The sequence below is a fragment of the Eublepharis macularius genome, chromosome 17 (genome assembly GCF_028583425.1).
Source record: "Eublepharis macularius isolate TG4126 chromosome 17, MPM_Emac_v1.0, whole genome shotgun sequence".
Classification (NCBI taxonomy): Eukaryota; Metazoa; Chordata; class Lepidosauria; order Squamata; family Eublepharidae; genus Eublepharis; species Eublepharis macularius.
In genome coordinates, this window is record NC_072806.1 from 2452317 (window position 1) to 2474859 (window position 22543).

Genomic DNA, 22543 nt, shown 5'->3' on the forward strand with positions numbered 1-22543 from the left:
TTGTCTAGCAGGGCTACAAAGACGCCAGCCAAACACGCTTAAAGTCAATACAGAAACCCTCTGTCCATAGTCGCTGTGTGTCTAAAGACACAGTCTGATTGTGTTTCTGTATCTGCATTGACTCAGTGACTGTGGACACAGGAATTAGGTATTTAAGCATGCAGGCCAGATCATGGCCATGAGGCGGCACGTGAAGGACCAGGGCTGGCTTGCCCCGCGTTGCCTGGACCACAGAGCACCATTCACAGGTAACTTTGGGCTCCTGTGAACCTCAGTTTTAGAAACTATGATCGCCTCTAAGGATGCACAAATAAACTTCCTTGCTTTGTATATGTCAAACTGTTGTTTCACCCATTTTGAAGGACGAGAAAACATAAAATAATGGGTTTCTATTTTCTAGCTGAAAAGCAACACTGAAATGGGGATTTTCAAGTCAAAACAGAGGGGTTGTGAAATTTAATAGTGCCCATAAACATCTCCTCAGCCATACCCCTCACTGACCCCTCCTCAGTCCATCCTCACAGCGCACAGTGCAGCCTGGCGGTGTATCCAGAGACTCAGATGCCGCGTCTTACCTGTCAGTCCGGCTCCTGCAGCACCAAACAGCGATGCCATCACAGCGATCCCAGCAACTGAGCCCAGGGCGGCCGCGCCGGCACTTCCAATAATGGTTGCTGCTCCGGCTGCCACCAGAGGGGCAGCAAGGCCCCCCGTCAGACCTAAAGAGAAGGAGGGCATCCCAATCTCTGGTCCAACTCAGGCCCACAGGAGCAGCAGTAGAGGTACGAGCAGCCCAGCCAGACCAGACCAAAGCTCCATCTAGCCCAGCAGTTGGTCACCCCAAGATTACGGGAGATTCGAGTGTTCCAGGAAGTCCAGAAAAAGGACAGAATTGCCCTTAAACATGGAGGTTCCACTGATGGACCTTTCCTCCGTGAATTGGACGAACCCCCTTGTAACTCAGTGCCTGAGTAAATGTGATCCATCATCAAGACCACCTAGACAGCAATCGCTTTATTACGGCTGCCCATCCCCAAATGGAAGCTGTTTACAGAGCTCAGCCACCCCTGGCGGAGGAGATAACCTCAGATTTGAGACCACGGACTATTAAGACTTTTCACCTCCAGGCGCGATAGAGATTAGCTAGGTGGGGACATGCTGGTATGCTTTCTTTCTGGAATGCTTTCTAATCAAGATATCACCTTTCTCTCTCGCCTTTCCTCTGAGGAGCACAAGGCCTGGAGATAGGACACCTAGCGCTCCCCTCCATTTTTACTACTGCAACAATCCCGGGACTTGGGTTAGGCTGAGAGAGAGGGAGAGACTAAGGTGGCCTCCGTGGCTGAGTAAGGGTTTGCACCCCAGAGGCCCCGAATCCTAGTCAGATATTCTAAGTCCTACACACTGACTCTCTTTAATGCTTCCTCACCCCCTTGGAGGCCTCAACGGGGATGAAAAGCAGATCTGAGATCTCCAAATGAGCAGAATAGTAAAGGATCCAGTAGCACCTTTAAGACCAACCAATTTTATTGTAGCATAAACTTTTGAGAGCCACAGCTCTCTTCATCAGATGCATTGTCAGCTTTCAAGAAGCACAGCTCTCTACATCAGGTGCATCATCAGCTTTCGAGAACCATAGCTCTCTTCATCCGATACATCTGACAATGCATCGGATGAAGAGAGCTGTGGTTCTCAAAAGCTGTTGACACATCTGATGAAGAGAGCTGTGCTTCTTGAAAGCTTATGCTACAATAACGTTGGCTGGTCTTAAAGGTGCTACCGGACTCTTTACTATTTTGCTACTACAGACTAACACGGCTAACTCTTCCAAATGAGCAATGCAGCAACAACCCTGTGGAGAAGGCCAAGCTTACCTATCACTGTCCCGCCTCCAACAGTTGCCAGGCCAATCAGCAGGTACCTCTTCAGTCGTTTCCTTCTCTCTTTCTTCTTCCGTGATGCCTCTGCCGTCCTGGGGGAAGCCACACGGGGAGGGGGAAGACAGTATGCCAGTTTTGAGAGGGAACACCACTGAGGCTGTGCAAATGGCACGCAATAAAACTCAAAAGTGTATCAACAGGAAAAAATCAGCACTAGAAAATAGAAAATGGCCTGAAAATAAAGATGAGAGTTTGATTTGCAGGGGAGGAAGGCAAAAACAGGGATTTCTGAATTGCGCTGGTGGGGCAGTGAAGATTAGTAACATCCCATAGTGGTTAACGTTTCTGCTTTGAATACCCTCCAGTTTGGATGACATTGTGGAGACTGTTCCCCTCACAGGTCCCCGTTTGGTCGGCAACTAAAGGCAAAATGTAGGGAGATGAAGGCATTCATTCCTTCACTGCTGTTCCCCCTTCATTTTCATTACCCCAATAAATGCAACCAGCGGGGCTTTCTCGTCTCGTTTTGCATTCCTCTGCAAATCCACCTCTAAGTGACACTTCCCCCTGCAGTTTATCCATGCTCTCTTTGCACAAGACCACCATCACAGGACGCATGCAACGAGCACATCGAGCACATCGGCAGGCACGCCGAACACACCACACAGTCCACTTTATGGCTAACAGGTTTTGACTTTGCTTCACGAAACCAAAATGGCTGACGGTGAACTGTTAAGAACTGCAGCATAAAATACTCACCCGGAAGATGCATCCCACAAGGTCAGCAGCTTGTGCAATAAAAATAGCAAATGTTTTAATGCGTACTGACTGTTTATCAACAGCGCAATTAAATTCCTACAATAATACATGAAACTATTTATTTGAGTGAACGCCCTGTGCCTCTGGCTGGCTGAGGCCATAATGCGAAGGGTTGCTCACACAAATTCCACCCACCCACTTGCTCCTGGGGAGGCCCAGGGCGCCTTAACCTCTTCCTTCCCATGTTGGACCCCCCCCCCCCGGCCACTAACTGGCACCCTCTGGTGGGTATTTCACTCCATCCTGTCAGAATCCTTACTATTGCCCGAAAAGGCAAGCTGGTCCATTTACTCCCTTTTTGAAGACGGAGGCCAAGATGGAGCGGCTTTCTTAATGCCACGCCCAGATCTTGTGGAAGAGGCAAAATTCAAGCCAAGGGACATCCTGAATCGTAGCCGCCATGCAAGCCTTCAGCAGAGTTCACCACTCAGCAGCTGCTCTGAAAGAGTGTCTGGCTGCTGCTTGTGTAACGCAAGGTTTTCAAGCGCTCTTCACATGTGGGAGCCGGCACTGGGAAGGGGGTAATCCACCTGCCAGAACCCCCCTTGCAGTCCACGCTGGCAGGCAAAACACACAGCAGAAGGGAAGGCCGTGGCCCAATGAGGGGTGGCAGTTAGAGGACTGGGAAGGCCTGGGCTCCATTCTGCCATGAAGCTCCTTTGGGAGAACTCTGGCTAGTGACCTCACAGGGTTGTTGTGAGGACAACACAGAAGAGGAGAAAAGACAACACTTGTATGGGGGGGGGGGGCAGAAAAGGGACGGATGTCCTTGAACTCACTCCTCCTGCACTGGAAAACAGCAGCACAATATTTCTGTGTGCAAGGCTCTGAGGTCACCATGGCTGGTGCAAAAGCATCGGGAGATAACAAGGCATCCTACAAACATCTGCACAGGTGTTATCCACCCATCCTTCTACCCATATTCCAGGTTGTACCCGGTGGAATCACTGTTCTAGCAGAGGTGCTTTCCTCCGGCGGAAAGACTGCCTCTGCTAGCGCAATGGGTTTAACCTGTAATACAAAAACATAGGCAGGTATATCAAAAGCATGTCTGGAGTAGAGCCTTACTCGGACTCCTCCTCTTCCTCTTCATTCAAGCACTCCAGGAGATGTTCCTCCAAGGCCTCCAACTCGACCAAAGGAATCCTTAGCAGCCAGGTGATGTGAGCAAGGAGCACTCGCGCTCGGGCGTCATAGCGGCCTGCAGCACAAGCGGAGGAATAACAGGCAGTTAGCCCTCCTTCCTTCACTTGATGCATAGTTAACCTGTGGAACTCACTGCCACAGGCAGGTAGAGATGGTGACTGGCTTAGATGGCTTTTAAGGGGGAATTAGGCAAATTCACAGAGAGGTCCAACTATGGCTATTAGTCATGGAGATTAAATGAAAACCTCAATAATTGGAAGTAGAGTCCCTCTGAATACCAGTGGCTGGGGGACAGACGGCAAGGGGAAGTTTTGGCCTCTGAGCTCCTGTCTGCAGGGCTCTGGCTGGCCACTGTGGGATGCAGGGTGCTGGACTACAAGGTCCGTTGCTCTGATCTTCCAAGGCTCTTCTGATGTTCTAGCCACAGCTCAAAAAACAAGAGCAAAACTCACCGTCCTTTAGAGAAAAAGACATGAGATCCTAAAAGAAAAACAAGAGAAAATATATTAAAATGTATTAAATATTAAAATACTGAGCACACGCAGAGTTCTGCACAAACCACAGCTACTCCACCCCCTCCCCCAGCAGAGTATAGTCAGTTTGTGAAACTGAGCCACACGCCGAAAATGACCCTGAATATTTGCTCAGTGCAGAGACTGCCACGCACTCCCAGGGGGAGCTTTGCATGCGCAAAACAGCCATTCCCGCTTCCCAACACAACAGGCCCCAGCCTCCGAGAACCGCCCTGCAGATCCAGCCCCGATCCAGCCCATCCAGTCTGCCCTTGCCTCCAGGGACCAGTCAGATGCCTCCAGGAAGCAGGCAAACTGGGCACAATGGCAACAGTAATGCCTATTGTGTCAGAGATAGCCTGCCTCTGAACAAGGAGGCTCCATTTAGCTTGCCTGGCTAATAGCCGTGGACTGTGCTGCCACAATCCAGGAGCCACAATCCAGGAGATCTCTTGCCTGCAAATTCACCAGGTAGCTTCAGGCAGGCCGTTTTCCCCAACACCCAGATTGTAACACAGGCCTACTTTACCGGGGGGGCTGCAAGGATTACTTGTAGTGATTCGATGTGGGCTGCTCACTGAAACCACTACACCAATGTTCTTTGCCCTATTAAAAGAACATCTTCCATTGTCCGTAGTAGACAGACTTAGACTTTGCGTTGCTCTGCAGACCTCATCCTGTCCTGAACAGACCTCCTGATCCCCTCGCTCTTTGATTTGGGAAGTTCCATCCGAAACTCATCCTGCACAGAAATGCAGGTTTGCAAGGGGGGGAACAGCCGAGCCGCTTGCATAACGCTAGAAGCCCGGGTCAGCCGACCAGGCTGATCAGCCAGAGGCCCAAGACAAACAAATGATGCATAGCTAAGCCTATGGAACTCGTTGCCCTGAAGTGGGGCAATCTTTGACGGGTCAGACAAGCCCACAGAGGACAGGAGAGTTAGCTGTGACTGCTGAAGAGAAACACAGAAACACAGGGCTGGAAGGGATCCCAGGGGTCATCTAGTCTAGTCCAACCCTCTGCACAATGCAGGATATTCTCAGTTATCTCCGCTCCTCACTTCCCCCTGTGACTCCTGTTCTAGGCCCAGAGGGAGGGCTTTTACAGTTGTGGCTCCCTCCCTCTGGAATACATCAACAGAGGAGACTCCCTCTCTCCAGGATTTGATGAAACTTGACTCCATATGGGTGACTCCATATGATTTATTTATTACGGACCATGGGAATTGGTAGGGCTTAGGGACGGAGCTGTTCTTTTAGATGTATGGTTTTTAATGTCTGTATACTATGGGTTTGAATGCTGTATTTTACTATGTTACTGGTTTTTAATGTCTTTATTTCATTTTAATATTGTATTGTTGATTTTCATGTTTGTATCTTATATGTATGCTGTAAACCACCTCGAGCACCAGACATGGTGGAGAAGCGGTATATAAGCTGAATAAATAAAATTAATTAATTCATTAAAAACCTTCAGGATCCCTGGCCAATCTGGCCGGGAGCAAAATCCCTTTCTGACTCCAAACTGGCAATCGGCATTGCCCTGGGCACGCAAGAAAGGGCCACGAGAGCCAAGCACCGGCTCAGCCCTTCACGCCCTCCCCTCTCCTGACCGGTGTACTTTCATAGAGTCATGGAATCACCACAGCTGTCAGGTGGAACCTCCATGGACAGAGGGAGCGTGCCTCTTGACTTCAAACTCAGGAGATAAACTGCAAGGAAGGGCTGTTGTCCACGCAGTGCTTGTAAGCCCCTGTCTGCCACTGGGGAACAGAATACTGGGCATCGGGGGCTACTGGAACTGACTTTGCATTGCTTACATTCAGAACTCGCCATTTCCAGCAAGCAATTTTTTCTTTGTTTGACTCCCGACTGCTATTCCGCTCAGAAATAAGGTATATTTCTGGCCTGTTAGTGCGTCTGGGAGAAGAGTTCCAGCCTAGAGGGCCTTCTCCCTGACACGCTCGATGACTATGTGCGGGGACATTTGGAGTAGGGGGAATACAGAGGGGCACTCAGTCATATCAGCCTCCACCTGCACTCTGAGCCGGTAGGGTCCACACAGCACCTCTTCCAGGTCCACAGGCTGACCCGAAAAAGGAAAACCACCTCACCTGAGTGATGATCTTGGGGTTCTCTTCCAAGAGGGGCTCCTTCAAGAGGATCTGAGCAAAGGTGTCCGTCCCCTCACCTCCCAAGCCACCAGCAAACGCCAGCATGGCAGGCAAGACGCCTTCAGAGAGGTCCAGCCACTTCACCAGGCTTTCAATAACTTCTGTCCTATAGGAGCTTCAAAGAGGGCACTCGTAAGAGGAGAACTAGCAGATTGTCCCAATTCATTCATTCATTCATTCATTCATTCATTCATTCATTCATTCATTCATTCATTCATAATTTTCAGATTTTTAGACCTTTTCCTTGAAACAATGACTGAAGTGGTTTACGACATTAACATCCACAATAAATATTATACATTAAAAAACTAAAAAACTAAACTAAATTGAGGAGGACCCACAAGATTTCAACCAATAAAAACGGCATAATCCCAGGGACCCTTTGGGATCAGACAAAAATAGCCTTATCCCGAGTCGAGCCCTCAGTCCTCTGAATGGCAGCAGCTCTCCAGGGTCACAGGCAGAGAACACCAGAGATCCTTCCCAACACCAGAGTCTGAACTCAGTTCATTTTGCATGTATAGCACATGGTCTACCACTGAGCTACGGCTGGCCCCGTTAAAAGGGCCAAAGATTCCACCTTATACTAGTCTATCTAGCTCAGTACTACTTGCTGGGACAGGTGAAGGTGAAGTCAGCCTGGGGCCCAAATGGAAGACCTTCTGGAGACACCCCCCCCCCCATTCTGGGGACCCCCCCCATACTCTGTCTTAAGGTTCCACAATGGAAGAAAGTTAGGTGGGTGGCCGTATTGGTCTGCAGTAGAACAGCAGGATTTTCATCCGGTGGCACCTTAGAGACCAGCAAGATTTTCAGAGTGTAAACTTTCAAGAACTGAACTCACTTCCTCAGACCTGTGTCTGACTCTTGAAAGCTAACACTCTGAAAATCTTGTTAGTCGGGAGGGAAATCCTGCTGTACGACAGAAGAAAGGCAAGGCATAAATAAATGATAATGAGCATTGATTCAGGGACACTCAAGAAAAGATTACAGGCGGAATTTAAAAAAAAATACCTAGATTCCAGTTACTTCGTTTTTTCTAGTGGATCCTCCTTTTTTGCATCCATTTTAACCCTCAAAATGTAGCCCTTCCAACGCCTGAAATTTGACCCATCCCTCATTCAGACGCCCCCTGGGGAGTATGAATGAAACAGCACAAAACCTCTCTTACTGTTTCATCAACAAAATATTTACCTGTCTTCTGGTTCAGGAAACAAGGATGCCAGCGATATGGCACAGAGAGCCGCATAGGCAAACTTGCCTGGCTCAGCCAGCTGCCGGCCCACGCATTCAAGCGCCTCATCTCTCTCTGGCTGGCTCGTCCCCTTCCTCCAGGGCCTTTGGTGCGGCTGGCTTTTGGTGGCCATTTTTACCACCCGCTGCAATGGGGATATGGACTGGGAACAAAAAGCAGTGGCAACGTAAGGAACCGGAGAGAAACAGAAAGAACCACCTTGGCTCCCCCCTATTTGCCAAGACTGAAAGATGGGAGTCGTATTCGGTGGATCAGTTCCACTAGCGAGGCAATTACCATTTCATAGGATGCTTTTTGTGACAAGCCTTGGAAAGTTGGGGGGGAAGGGGGAGAAAAGAGCTTGCAAGAGAAGCCAGCCCACTTTAAAAAGAATGTAGCTATGTTTGCTGGATGAATCCAAATAAATTCAGGTTTACTTGACATTATTTATTTAGTATCCTGATTTCATATAGGATTCTCTAATATTATTCGGTATACTTGGAGAATCGGTAACTATTCGGTATTATCCAGTTATACCGAATTGCATACTCCTAATTTTTATCATTATTAGTACAGTGGAAGACTTCTGCATTAATAGCACCGACTGCTTTCCCCCCCATGTCTTTATGATGGAGCTTTCCGTGGGTTGTAAACCTTGTTTGACAATGTTTAGGGCTATAATCTTGCAAGAGAAATAAAGCAACCATTTGTTTGGGAACAAGTACATTAGAAAGACAACAGTGCCTTTGATTTGATTCCGCGCTCTTGATCCGGCAGGGATATCTGGGGGGTGTGCCCGTATTATAAGGTTTCCGTAACTGCATATATTCTGTTTCCAAGATTAACTGTATGTTATTATCTACAGATCAAGCCAGTAAACCAAAAGCTAGCACAATATGGGATGAAAAAGTTAAAAATAGCCTTTCCTTCTAGCAATGGAAAGCCACTTCCAGTTATAAAATCAGAGGTTACCTTACACTTCCTTCAATACCTTAGAAAGGCAGTCTGGCAGTATGAACATTTCTGTACAGGTTTTTTATTAATTAACCTGTTAAAAGGGAAATGGGTGACAGACAACCAATTAAAATAATTTTGGTTAATCCCACCCAGCCATTAAAGATCTCAGGACACTAATAGATCCGAGAACTGTTGATAGTGAACAGCAATGTTTAACCTACAAGGAGATAATACAGATACAATACTCAGTACCTAAAATAAAAACAGAAGAAGAATTGTCTCCTAGTTATGGATGGTTTCAATATAGACAGATCAGAGATCTTTATAATTCGGACTGCCTAAGGGGAGGAATAAGGATGGAAAACTCAGAACAAGAGGAAGTAATTTTACAAGAAGGCAAGAAAGAAATTTCTAAGATTTATAAAATACTTTTAAAATGGCATACTGAAGATGAGACTGTAAAAGTCCAGATGGTGAAATGGGCAATAAATTTTCACAAAGAAATAACGAAGCATGGGAGCATTTGTGGAAGAATATGCTGAAAATTTCAACATGTACCAATATTAAAGAGAACGTCTGCAAAATGATATATAGATGGTACTTGACGCCAAAGAAAATTGTGCTTGGAATTACAAATATGTCAGATAAATGTTGGAAATGTAAAAAGCACGAAGGATCGCTATATCATATGTGGTGGACTTGTGAGGTAGCTAAGCAATACTGGGGAGATATAATTGAAGTAATAAATGAGATTCTACAAATCCAAATAAACAAGAACCCAGAACTGTTGCTACTGAACTTGGGAATGGAAAGTGTTCCAACGCAGTATAGGACATTGCTATTTTATATGACAACAGCAGCAAGACTTTTGTATGCGCAGAAATGGAAAGTGCAAGAAGTACCAACTATAGAAGATTGGATTTACAAATTGCTGTACATGGCAGAGATGGATAAAATGACAAGAAAGTTGAAAGACCTTGATCCAGGACAATACACTGCAGACTGGGGGAAGCTGAAACAGTACTTAGAAAAAAAATGGGATGTGAAAGGAGAACTGTGGCAGTTTGAGAACTACTAAAATATGATATTGTAAATGAAAGAGAGAAGTGACTTTACCATTAAGGGGGAATTTAACTATTAGAATCTAAGCTAGCTTTATGTTTAAGAAAATTCTAGATAGAATAATTAAGTATAAGTTAAAGGGATATATATAAGTCAGTATTACGTGTAAGGAAATTTTATTCAGAATATGTAGTTAGTTAATGAGAATTATAATAAATATTGTAATGGATTTTTATAGAATAAAGTATAATACAGCATGTAATAGAATTTGAATATGCTTAGAATAAGAGTTATGATATATATTAGAGAAGAATATTAATGAAATTAAGTTGAGTAATAAGAGGGAATAGGGGTTGGAAAGCTGCTGGAAGTCGATAAGGGAGGGGGGAGGAAAGGGTGGGGGTCAGAACTAATTAATGAGGGGATTGAATGTATGTATACATTTTTTAATTTGGGCTCACCAATAAAAAATTTTTATAAAAAAAAAAAGATCTCAGGGCTCTGTTCTTCATTCTCCTCTCCTCCATTTCATCCTCTGCACGACAAGGTAGGCTAGACTGAAAGAGGTCGTCCAAGGAGCTTCAAGTACAAACGGAGATCTGAACCCAGGTCACCTTGCCTGATCACTACATCACACGGCCTCTCGGACCTAATTTGTCGTCAGGATGCAACTGTGGTTTTAGAAGGGTCTTCCAGAGGTGCTCTTTGACACCCCCCGAATACTAGAAAACATGCAGAATGCCACGGCAGACCCGTCAGCCTGGAAAGCACCTCCTGAAGACTGAACGCCACCGTGGTGCAATTGTTAGCATGACGCACTGGGACGGGGGACCTGGGCTCAAGCTCCTTGCTTAATCACAATGTTCCCTGAGCAGGGCTTTTTTTTCAGCTGGGACACGGTGGGACAGAGTTCTGGCACCTCTTGAAAAGGGTCACATGGCCGGTGGCCACGCCCCCAATCTCCAGACAGAGAGGAGTTTAGATTGCCCTCCACGCCATGCGGTGTGGAGGGCAATCTAAACTCCCCTCTGTCTGGAGATCAGGGGGCGGGGCCACCAGCCATGTGACCATTTTCACCAATGGTGATTTAAACTTTAAAAAACTCCCCCCTTGTTCCAGCTGTCCCAAAGTGAAGTCATTGTGTGGTCCTGAGGTCCACCACCTCTTTCCCCAGAAAAAAAGCCCTGTCCCTGAGTGTCCTTGGGCCAGTCAGTCTAACTTGCCTTACAGGGCTGTTATGAAGATAAAACGGAGGAGGAGAAAATGATGTTCGCAGCACTGAGCTCCTTGGAGAAAGGATGGAGAAAAGTACACAGAAAGAAAACCACAGGTGTGAAGCAAGCTCAGTTATTACTGCTTTGCCTCTTCCCCCTTCTCTGTGCGAAGGAAGCAGGAAAGCGGCAGTTTTTTCTCTGGCGTGCCACTGACCGGTAGATCTTTGAATGTGACATACCAGTTATAGCAACGGGTAAGTTGGGTGACGTAGGCGCCTCTTCCCAGATGCTCGCTGGCCTAGTTCTGCCTCCAGCACCAGTCCCAGAACTGCTATTTGATTTGCCCTTAGGGGGATCGATGGAAAGGGCACGTGGGCAACTGATACGCCCTCACGTCTGTATCCTGGCCCATTTCCATGGGAACCACACATTTCGCTAACACAAACAACGCAAAGTCCACTGCGGAACAAAATAATAAAACCAAATTACCCTCTGGGTTGACGAAAAATGAAAGAGAATGATGGACCATTCAGCCCAGCGCATGGGGTGGGCCGCCTCGCGAGCCCAACCAGCTCAGCTCCCATCTCAGGCAAATGAGGGCCTCTGTTTGGAGACGTGTATCCGTTTTCATGTGCATTTCTATTTGGGGGGTTCATTGCTGTCAGATGTGTTTGTTCATTTTTTATTTAAGAAGTATTTCAAGACGTAGCGTTTGTAATTTATATGTAGAATTTTTTTTACTATCTATTTTACAGCATTTTACAGCATCTCTAGTCCACTTTTCCCCCCTAATGCCATCAAGTCCCAGGACAGCCCCACTGGGTTTCAAGGGAAGAAGCGTTCATAGGTAGTTTACCACTGCCTATCTCTGCATAGCACCCTGACCTGGATAGCCCAGGTGAGCCTGATTTCGTCAGATCTCAGAAGCTAAGCGGAATCGGCTTTGGTTAGTAATTGGATGGGAGACCTCCAACAAAGACCTGGGTTGCAGAGGCAGGTAATGGCAAACCACCTCTGATAGTCTCTTGCTATGAAAACCTCGCCAGGGGTTGTCATAAGTCAGCTATGACTTGAGGGCACCACACACACACCTCTGCATAGCGACCCTTGACTGCCTTGGTAGTTCCCCATCCCAAGTATTAAGCAGGACTGACTCTACTTAACTTCTGAGAGATGTCAAGATCAGGCTAGACCGGGCTATCCAGGTCAGGCCGCCCACCTTTATTAATGCACAAATTAAGCTCAACAACGTGTACACTTTACAGAAAAATCCTGTGACGCAGACACTGGCATGCAAATAAAGACTGATAAGCTTGGATCCTCCACCTCTGTTCTCCTCTGGCAGACCCACCTGAATGACACAACACACTCTTTCAAATCTCTTGCGTCTGGGCAAGGTACCATTTCTGCTAGAAGACTGGAGTTGTGCAATGATTGGCTGAAGGAAATCAAAACCATGATTTGGAGGAAAAAGCTGCAGGGATGAGAACATCTATTTATTTCCCTTGTTTCATTGGCCTTCTGATTCACACCTGCCCAACTTCCTGGCTCTATCTGGACCAGGGCAAAGTAAAAGGTAGCTGAGCTGGGTTTCGCTCTATCAGTAAAGTGATTTCCTGTATGCACTGGCTAATTTGTGCTCCGTGACACTACAGACTGCTGCGTTACTCCGATGGGATTAGGACTGCAGAAGCACTGGACTCCAGAAGTGAGAGAAGCCCCGATGTGCACTCCAGTCCACTTCTCAAGGCCCTTCACTTGCCAAGAGCGAGTCCAATGACAAATCATTTCCCAATGGCCACTAGCCAAATGAGTAACACACCAACCCATTGTTTAAATAGATACATCAATTAAAAGGTACATTAACCGCCTGCAGGAAATTTCAAGAACAAAATCTCTTCCACGTTGAAGAAGTTGTGCTTGTGCACTTGGTAGAAGTTTTCCTATTCACCCCAGCTGAACATAATCTAGGTAGAGAAGCTCAGTTGGCCATAGCTATTTCCCTTTCCCTGCATACATTCAAAAAGAGTCCAGTAGCACCTTTAAGACTAACCAACTTTATTGTAGCAAAAGCTTTCGAGAATCACAGTATCTATTTCTGTGCATCTGGTCAGCTTTGCAAGTCCTTGGTGCTCTCTGGCACCTGACGGCCTGTGGCACATTCCCTAGGCCCAAGAACTCCACTTCCTGGAAAGCGGCTGACCTTGATTTTGCAGCCGGCTTCTGGAGGTTTTATCTATTTTCATTTTTTATGGTTCCACGTCAGCCTGAAGGGCAGCTCGCAATCTTTATTTTCTTGCGAACGCAAACGACACCACCAGCACTGAAAAGTGCACCATAATGTTTTGTGTGTGCACACACACCTTTACTGCATCAAATCCAAACAGAGAGAGCATTGCTCAAGGACACACAATTTACTTTGAGGGCTTGCTAGGGCCTTGTTTCCCCTCTATATTCATGTCGGGCTGGAGGGCGGGGTGCCACCTTCAAACAGGGCAAATGATCAGCCATACCATGAGATCAGTGGGGTAGGACATGTAGGGGTTGACAGCAACCAGAGCATAATTATAGCAACCAGTCACAGCATTGTGATTTTTATGTTCAAAGTGGAGAGAAAGAGCTATTAATTACCAGTTATTGCAGCTCCTGAAATCCTGTTCGTTATCAGAATGGGTGCCTGAGGGCTGACCAGTCAAAAAGAGATTCAGGTAATTGGCTAGTCAAATATTGTTTAAAGCATTAACTATATTAGAGCAGTAAAAAGATACTTGAATGATCAAGAGGTCTGAACCTGATTATAAAACCAAGTACTGCAGCTGACTTGTGGTGAAAGACTGAAATTAACTTGGTAAAAGGATGATAATGAGTCGTTATAACTTTTAGCTGCACAAGGCAAGCTGCCCACCAATGTAAATCCACTGAACACATCCTTTCGATTTTTATCCTGGAACGCCTGGGTCGGCTTATTGTTCTTTAAAAAAAGAAAGAAAAGGAAGCAAAGTAAACAGTAACTTAAATAAACCAGAATGAATTTTTGAGGACACCTGCAACAAATAATCATGCATCTGACGAAGAGAACTTGATTCTCGAAAGCTTGTGCTACAATAAAATTGTTAGTCTTAAAGGTGCTACTGGACTCTTTTTGATTTTGCTACTACAGACTAACACGGCTAACTCCTCTGGATCTGCAACAAACAAGCAGTCGGGCAAGTCCTCCAGTTTGGAGGTGGCTGCGCTCTGCCATGCAGCTGCTGGGTCTGCCCCCAATGCGTGAAAGGCTGGGCGGGGGGCCGCCCTCAGCTCCCTCCTGCCTTTGCTATCAAAGGAAGCCCGCACAGGGGGCCTCATCTCTGGCTTCACCACATACTCGAATCTGACAAAGGGAGCTCTCGAAAGCTCAGCCCCTAGAAATCTAGTTGGTCTTTACGGTGCTCCTGGAACCGTGTCTTGCTCATGAACTTCGAAATTATCCAAATTGTTTATTTCCGCTACATGCCCTCCAGCAGGAAATGCACCCCCAAACCCAAAGGTGTGGTGGATTTTTTCCTATACAACCCCCCCCCCCCCGCGCCCCAAATACAGTATCATGTACAAGCGCAAACGTAACACTCATCTCGCTTCTGTTCCCTTTCTCAACTCCCCCCCCCCCAAGTCCTCCCCACCCCAATTTCCTGATCCTGGGATTGTGGGGAAGAGGGAGGCCAAAGCCTGACTCCCCTCCCCTTGTTTGGGGGGGGCGTGCCTGCCAGAACCCCTCCCCTTCCCAAATTCCCACCCCGCGGCCTCCCCCCTCTCTTACCTCTCCGCCTTCCCCCCTCAACCAAACCTCTCCTGGCTTTCCTTGTCCTCGAAAAGTGTCGCATCAGGCCTCCGACGCTTCGCCGCCTGCCCTTCACCCTGGGCCGGCTACGCTCTCACTTCAGCCCGAGGCTCGGAGGAAGCGGCTAGGCCTGCTCTACGCTAGTAGCGGTAGGAGGAGCTATCCTGGAAGAGCCTTACGGGGAGGGTTGGCGTAGGCAACGGAAGGGGACGGGCGGTCTACGAAGACTGCGTAGTGTCACCCTGACTAGGTTGATTACACCGGCTTGGGTGTTGCTTAGCCTGGGCGAGGCTTTAAAAGGCGGGACGATTCATCTGAGCTCGGAGGATGGCAGAAATGCAACTGGTTTTGCTGCACGGGAGCTGCCTAGATGATGCTTTCTCCAGCTGCTTGCTAGGCAGAAATGCAACAGGGTTTTCTGCATGGATTATGCTTTTCACAGCTGCTTGCTAGGCTGAAATACAACAGGTTTTGCTGCACAGGAGCTCCTTAGATGATGCTTGCTGGACAGCTGCTTGCTGGGCAGAAATCCAACGGGTTTTGTTGCAGCAGGGCAGCTCTTGAGCTGAGGCTACTCTGAGCCGAGCTTCCGTAGTTAGAGCCCTCAACAGACTCATTGCAAGCTGCAGACGGGTGCCATTCCAGCCCTACTGCTGGTCACCAGATCTGCAGGAGAGATGTTTTTATGAGAAGGGAGCCAGTCCTGGGAGGCAGAAACCTAGAGCAGGTGAAGCAGGCAGTCATTTTCTGGCACTGCAAACCAGGCACTACATGGGAAACATCGGTCGGTCTGGTCTGTTTGGGGCGTTTATACCCTGAACCTAAAGCCCAATTGGATTCACAAGGTGGTTTTCAATAAGTAATTTTTAAAAACCTAAGCAAAGAATAAAGCAGCAAAAGGAGACTACGGTAGAGAAATAATGAGCGCTGGCCTTATTTCTTTATCTGATGTTAATCTCATTCTCATCTGTCCTCCAGGGAGCTCAGGCAGCCATTCTCCCCCCCCCCTCCTTTACACCCTCACAACAATCCAGCTGGGCTGAGGAAGTGGGGGGCAGGCCCAAGGTCACCTACCCCTGAGGTTCATGGCTAAGCCAAGATTTGAACCCTGAGCTGTCATGATGGTCTCTGTCATATCATTGCATCTGACAAAGAGAACTGTGATTCTTGAAAGCTTATGCTACAATAAAGTTGGTTAGTCTTAAAGGTGCTACTGGACTCTTTTCGATTTTGCTACTGCAGACTAACACAGCTAACTCCTCTGGATCTGTCATATCAGAAATCCTGTAACAGCAACAGCTTTAAAAAAAGATCCTGTAAATGCAAAACCTGGACTGACCAGGGGGCCGTGTAGCCTAATACCTTCTCCCCTGCAGCTCTCCGGAATCTGCTGATCAAGATCCTTTAAATGGAGAAGCTTGAGAGCTGTGAGAAGCGGTTTGCTGAAGCTGCAATGCAGCCTGTATTGAATTAGCACCTGTGGGCGCCTGCCCCATTGTTCTCCCTGCCTGTCTTTCACTGCCTGATAACGAACAGTCTTTCCTGCCTTTTTCTGCCCACGCTCTTTGTTTTTAGACAGCTTTTCATTGCCAGAGATCTCCGAGTTTGGCTCCCGAGCCAGCATTAGGATGTTCTAAGCAGAGCCCTCCTGGATCAGACCCGAGGCCCATCGAGTTCAGCATCCTGTTTCCGACAGATGCTCCCAGAAGGCCTCCAGGCAGGGTCAAAAGTCTCCCCTTGTGGCTGCGGGTTGGTAATCAGGGGTCCATGGCCTCTGGACATGAATAGACAGCAGTTACGAGCCATCTTCTCCATCACCAGCCTCTTATTCCAGCCCAAACCTTCATGGACTAGTGCCTACTTCGTCAAGTGCAATGAATGTATCCTCACGGGGCATTTATTTCATGCAAGAGTTTTCAAAAAGTGTCAAGAGGTCATGAGAATCAGGAAGTATAGGGCAAAATGTAATTTATATAAAATTAAAATCAAAATAAATATGTAGAAAAATTCCGTAAGACCTGTATTGAGGGGGGAGGATCCTAGGGCCTTACTGGGTGCGGCTCTCAATGCACCAAAGGGATCGACTGGCTTAGCATCATTAATTAATGGTCTCTATATTTTTCTTAGCTACGTTTTCACTTTACAGATTTACGTTTCACTCTGTTCTTCTGACATTTCATGGCCCCTTGGCCTGTCCACCTCCCCTAATCTCCTACATAAAATGTCTGCCTACTGGGAAGTTGTTGTGTGGCATCTGAAGAAGTAGGCTCTAGTCCATAAAAGAATAAAATTTGGTTAGTCTTTTAGGTGCCGCTGGACTACTGTTTGTTGGCATTGCAACAGACTAACGCAGCTAGGTCTCTGAAAGTCTGAACATGGAGTTTCTGTTTAGCTATCCTGGCTAATAGCTTCTGATCCCTTTCTGAAGTATCTAAGCCAGTGGCCATCAACATATCCTTCAGCAATGAGTTCCTCAAGTTAATTGTGCTTTGTATGAATAAGTACTTTCTTTGGTCTGTCCTGAATCTGCTGCCTGTTGATTTCATTAAACGTCACTGAGTTCTAGTATTTTGGGAAAGAAAAAGTTCTATCTACTTTCTCCACATCTTGCATAATTTTATAATCCTCCATTATATCCCTGTTTCTAAGCCTCTAAGAACAAGACCTGATCTTTTCTTTGGAGTGTACAACTCCCTCAGGACGGGGGAGTGAGTTCAAAGATGGTTCCATGCATGCATCCCTCTCTATACGGTCTATACCTCTATTGTATTTTCACAGCCTTCCAATCAAAGATCACCTGGATAGTATTTTTATTTATTGCCCCAAAGAGATTGTCTTTGTTCAGCACCTGCTCCAGAGATCACTGGTGAAAATTCATGGAAACATCTCACACCACAAGAGAAGGCCAAGTGGCTTCTTGTTACTCAGGTATATGTGGGAAAGTATTCAAGTGGATCGTGCCCTAAGGGGCTGGATCCCCAAGCAGAGGGGCTTGCGCTACACGTAGAAAGTCCAGATTCAAGCCACGGCATCTCCAGTTAAATGATCCTAGTAATAATGAGAAACTCTTCTCTGCCTCAATGGACCAAGGGGGTCTGACTACGAGGCAACTTCATACGTTCCTATTATCTCAGGGATAGTTTCAGGTGGAGGCTGTGTTAGTCTGTAGCAGAAGAGCAAGATTTGGGTTCGGTAGCACCTTAAAGACCAGCTAGATTTCCAGGATATGAGCTTTCGAGAGTCAGAGCCCCCTTCGTCCTATTATCTCAGGGAGTTAGGTAAATGGACCTCTGCCGGCTCTTCAGTTATGGATAGAAGGGGGTTTGGGGTCGACGCTTAACGAAAATGACGAGGCCCAGTGCTGAATACGACAAGGGAGGCAAAAGTTGCCTCTTCCCAGTAGCCTTTTAAAAATGGTAGTGTAGGAGCCCTCCCTACACTAGGAGCCCCGTGGCGCAGAGTGGTAACCTGCAGTACTGCAGCCCAAGCTCTGCTCAGGACCTGATTTCGATCCTGGCGGAGGCCAGGTTCAGGTAGCCGGCTCAAGGTTGACTCAGCCTTTCATCCTTCTAAGGTCGGTAAAATGAGTACCCAGTTTCCTGGGGGTAAAGTGGAGATGACTGGGGAAGGCAATGGCAAACCACCCCATAACCAAAAGTCTGCCAAGAAAATGTCATGATGCGACGTCCCCTCATGGGTCAGTAATGACTCAGTGCTTGCACAGGGGACTACCTTTACCTTTAGGAGCCCTCCCTAAAATATGGCTCCCCCCCTCCCCAGCGCCTCTGCCCATCACCCCCAAAGTCACCTTCTGGCCCTGTCTTTGGGGAGCAGTTCTTTCTCCATATCTTGTGTTAATTTCTTCTTGATCCTCTAAGGGGGTGGGGGCTGCCGCTCAGTAGAGTTGTATCTAGGAATCAGCAGCTCAAAGGACTGGAGGGAGGGCAGATGCTGAAAAAGATCTTTCTCTGCCCCAGATCCTGGGGAACCGCTGAGGGGGACCAGAGATGATGCCAAGCAGGGGTCCAATTTATTCTAAAGGCAGCTTGTCTGTTCCTAGAGGTTCACTATTTAATGGCTCCCAAAGGCTTTCCGCCTCCCCCCTCCCACATGGAGTTGAGTCCCAACAGTGAAGGCATGGGGGCGGGAATCCACGCTGCCACCTACCAGAGCCCAAGATAGACAGCTGAGCTGAGCTGAGTCAAGACAAGCCAGCGAGGGTGGTTGGAGAAAGTGAAGGTTAAGGAAGAATCCTTTTGTAAGAAAAATTTAAAACGCCTTAAATAAAGGTAAGTGAGCAATTGGTAATGGGACAAAGAACAAACTGAAGAACACTAAAGGCAAGATAGCTGGTGTGGCTGTACTGACACCTGCAAAGGGTGACTCCATGAACTGGGCATTGGGTCATTGAGGGGGGAGATAATTCTGGATTTCCTGCACTGTGCAGGGGGTTGGACTAGATGACCCTTGGTGTCCCAGATCTCTGTTTCTAGGATTCTTAACCCTTCAGGGCTGGGGGGGCCTTATATAAACTTTCCAGCCCATCTGGAGGCCATGCTTGGGAGCCAACCAGGTGTCTGGGAAATGCGACAAAATTACACGGGGAAGCTTCTTAGTGAGGTTAGCTGCTTGGACAGCAAAATAGGGTTGCCAGTGGACCACCGGAAACCAGCCCGGCCTGCTCTTAAGCCTTTGCCAGCAGCTTCATCTGCAACAATCTACTGCTTATGCTTTTCACGGCTTGGACAAAAGCATCTCTATGTGCTGATGGTTGCCGATTGCGGTGCTGCTAAAGGCACAGGTGGTAGAATAGTTGCCGAACCTACCTTGAAAAAACTGCATGTGTTGTGGCCTCCATACAAAGGCTGTTGTTTGCACACACACACACACACCAATAGATTGAGGCTCCGTGCGTGCGTAAGTTTTTCTGTTGCCGAGAAACTTCAGTGGTCAGTTTTTGCTCTTAAAGAGTTGCAGACGGGCAGACATCTTTGGGGGGGGGGATCAACCTCACTTCGAAGACAAAGGCTTGGATGGAACAAGGAGTGGGCAACAGGAAAAGGAAGAAAGAAAAGGAGACACAGGCAGAAGTTCAAAGACAATGATGTTTATACAGATGTTCTGTATCAAAACCTATTAAATACACACACTGTTCCGCGGGGGAATACGTTTTGACAATACTGTGTTTCACTTCCCTCTGGCTGGGATTGCTGAGTTCCGTTCCGTTTGATCTTGATGTGAATTGGTCTCTGAAATCTTCACTAAACTATACGCAGGAGAACAAATTCTCTGTGTCCAGTTACTCCTGAAAAGCCACCCCCAGCTTGTCCTTATGGCCAGTCACTAAAGGTTAGAAGCCCCATTTTTGCCATTCCACGTGTGCGACAGAAGGGGGGTCGAAGAGTGTTCTGGGCATCTACTCTGCATGAAGTTACGCACTCCTCGAGCTTGTGCATCAGGGCAAATAAACACAAGAACTTGTTTCAGCAAGACTGCTAGCCCCTCCCCTCCTCCACCTTCCCCCATGTCACCCCTAGTCTTTTGGTTGGCAGTGGGGCTCGTCCGGCTGGGCACTGAGTTGAAGAATGGGAGGCCTTGGCCGATTGTGACTCCAAGGAATACCAACCGTTGTGACCCCCCCCCCACCCCTCCCTTGCACGTCTCTTGCAATGCCCAGAAGGTCATATAGCAATCCAGAGGCCCAGGTCTTTTCAGGCGACCGATGCCACGTGGCTCTCCTTTTTCCTCCAAGGGGGCAAGGAGAAGTCCGAGCAATTCCTCCAACCAGGGTTGCAGCAAAGAACTCCTGACATGACAAGCCCCAAGACCACCACGCCACTCAAGGCCCACTTCAGCAGCCCCGTGTACATGAAAGGGAGAACCAGGACTATCAGCACGGCCACCAGCAGCAAGAGCAACACCAGTCTCTTGGCAGCTGTCCGGTTGCTCTCGGGTTCTTGGTTCCTGGAGATGGACCGGCAGTTTGCTTGGCTGCTGCCCGGAGGGTCTGGAGGACAGGGCACCTTGGCGTCTGGGTCAGGGCTGTCCAGCCGGCTCAAGACATCCTCTTTGTCACGGAGGCTGCAGATGAGGCCGCCGAAAACGACGGTGGCTTTTCGGCAGAGAGGGCACGTGATGATCCAGGTGTGATCCTCGTTGTGCAAGATGAGCTTCAGGCAGACGGCGCAGAAGGCATGCTGGCAGGCCAGAAGTTTCGGCAGCCGGGAAGCGCTGTACCGGTTGAAACAGATGAGGCAGTCCATCTCGGCAATTGAGGCTTTGGGGGTACGCTGGTGGTGTGGCTCAGGGGCAGGCTGTGGGGGGGCCATTGTTATCGAGGTGTGGGGCTCCAGGGATGCTGAACGTTTCAGTCCCAGGGGCTGAGAAGCATCTGCAGCCGGGCATTTTGCTGCAGCGGGACAAGAGGAGGCTGCCTCTTCTACGGCACAGACTTCGACTCCTGGACTGCTGTCCGTGTTTGGAGTCGGCTCCTTGGGAGCCTCTAACTGTGCTGCCTCTTCCACCGCCCTTCCCGCCTTCTCCATCTCCCCTCTGGCTTCGTTCTCCATGTGCAGGTTGTCTGAGAGGCCTTCCGTGGAGAAAGCGCTTGCCTCCGGGATACGGATCAGCCTCTTGCAAAGCGTCCCAGCAGATCTGTCAGCTCTTCTTATAAAGGAGCTTTGTTCCCAGGACACAGACCCGGCAGCTTGGTGAGGTCTCAGAGCAGCCTGGCCACTGGGAAGCCGATGACGTCTGGAAGCCGTGTTAATCAGTAACCCCAACGGCCACAGCGCTTTATGGCACCCGATAACATTGCCCGGTAATTCCAGCCCAGAGAGCAAACCTTTCTTTAGCATTAGTCAACAAACCCTAACGAGGCTGCTTAAGATTGCCCGCAAAGGTGGGACCACTGTCAATAGCTCCCTGCGAGCTGGAAACACTCCCAGTTGAGTTTGGGGGAGAACCCCCTCCCAGCAGATTGAAAATTCAACATTTGGCAAAGGAAATTTGGAAATCCCCCCCCCCAATTACCCCCTCCAGACTTGTGTGAACTCTCTGCTGCCTGAAGTAGACTGAGTTCTCATCTGCTCCCCTTGAACGGGTTCTCAGCTCGATATTCTGCCCTTTCTCAACATGCCCCGTCCTCGTCTGGGTCTTTCAGGGTCTCGTTTCTTTCTTAATCGACTAAGTCATATTTTCCCACATATCTAGAGAGTCCCCTGAGTAAATAGAGACCCCCACATGGTGCATCTTCTGCTATCTATGCAGGGGCCAGCAGATTTACTGTTATATTTCTGGAATTTCAAACATTTCTTGACATTCAATAGTCTGGGATGTTTTGAAAAATCTTAATCTTATTGAGGATTTTAGAATCAACATTGGGAAATGTCAACAGGCCATCTTAAAGACACCTGTTTTTGTCTTTTCTCCAAAATACCTGTCCGGCACAGTCCATATTTAAGAATGGGAAAGGAGCCCTCGTGGATCCGGTCCAGCGTACTGGTTCTGGCAGAGGCCAAAGCCCCCTTCTGGTGTTGCCCCAACAATTTGTATTGAAAAACAGATTTCCTCTGAACCTGGTTCTATTAATGGCCACTCCAGGCTGTAGCCTTCTCCCCTTTTAAAGCCAATGGCCCTTACCCTGTCCTATGGAAATGAGTTTCATAAATTAATAACATCTTTAGTTTGTCTTGAATTTTCTGTTCCTTGACAATAGAACTGTGGG

General features: G+C 47.9%; 2 protein-coding genes across 4 annotated transcripts in view; both read right to left on the reverse strand.

Moving 5' to 3' along the window:
- Positions 1-14962, reverse strand: part of TMCO4 (transmembrane and coiled-coil domains 4) — a 34206-nt gene extending 19244 nt beyond the window's left edge. Inside the window, exons 1-7 of one of the 3 annotated variants that reach the window (XM_055001581.1) lie at positions 14797-14962; positions 7725-7927; positions 6471-6645; positions 4298-4325; positions 3768-3900; positions 1875-1972; positions 576-719 (exon numbers count right to left, since the gene is read on the reverse strand). In XM_055001581.1, the coding sequence (XP_054857556.1) occupies positions 576-719; positions 1875-1972; positions 3768-3900; positions 4298-4325; positions 6471-6645; positions 7725-7897 (751 nt within the window). In that variant the 5' untranslated portion in view covers positions 7898-7927; positions 14797-14962. Of the gene's footprint in view, positions 1-575; positions 720-1874; positions 1973-3767; positions 3901-4297; positions 4326-6470; positions 6646-7724; positions 7928-11236; positions 11311-12348; positions 12461-14796 lie in introns of those variants that run through there. The other 2 variants (XM_055001583.1, XM_055001582.1) reach the window with 2 other exon arrangements.
- A 5566-nt stretch (positions 14963-20528) lies between these two features.
- On the reverse strand, positions 20529-21807 carry RNF186 (ring finger protein 186). The gene has a single exon (XM_055001889.1). It carries the CDS (start codon positions 21672-21674, stop codon positions 20529-20531), a length of 1146 nt encoding a protein of 381 aa, XP_054857864.1. The 5' UTR covers positions 21675-21807.
- Between the last annotated feature and the right edge of the window lie 736 nt (positions 21808-22543).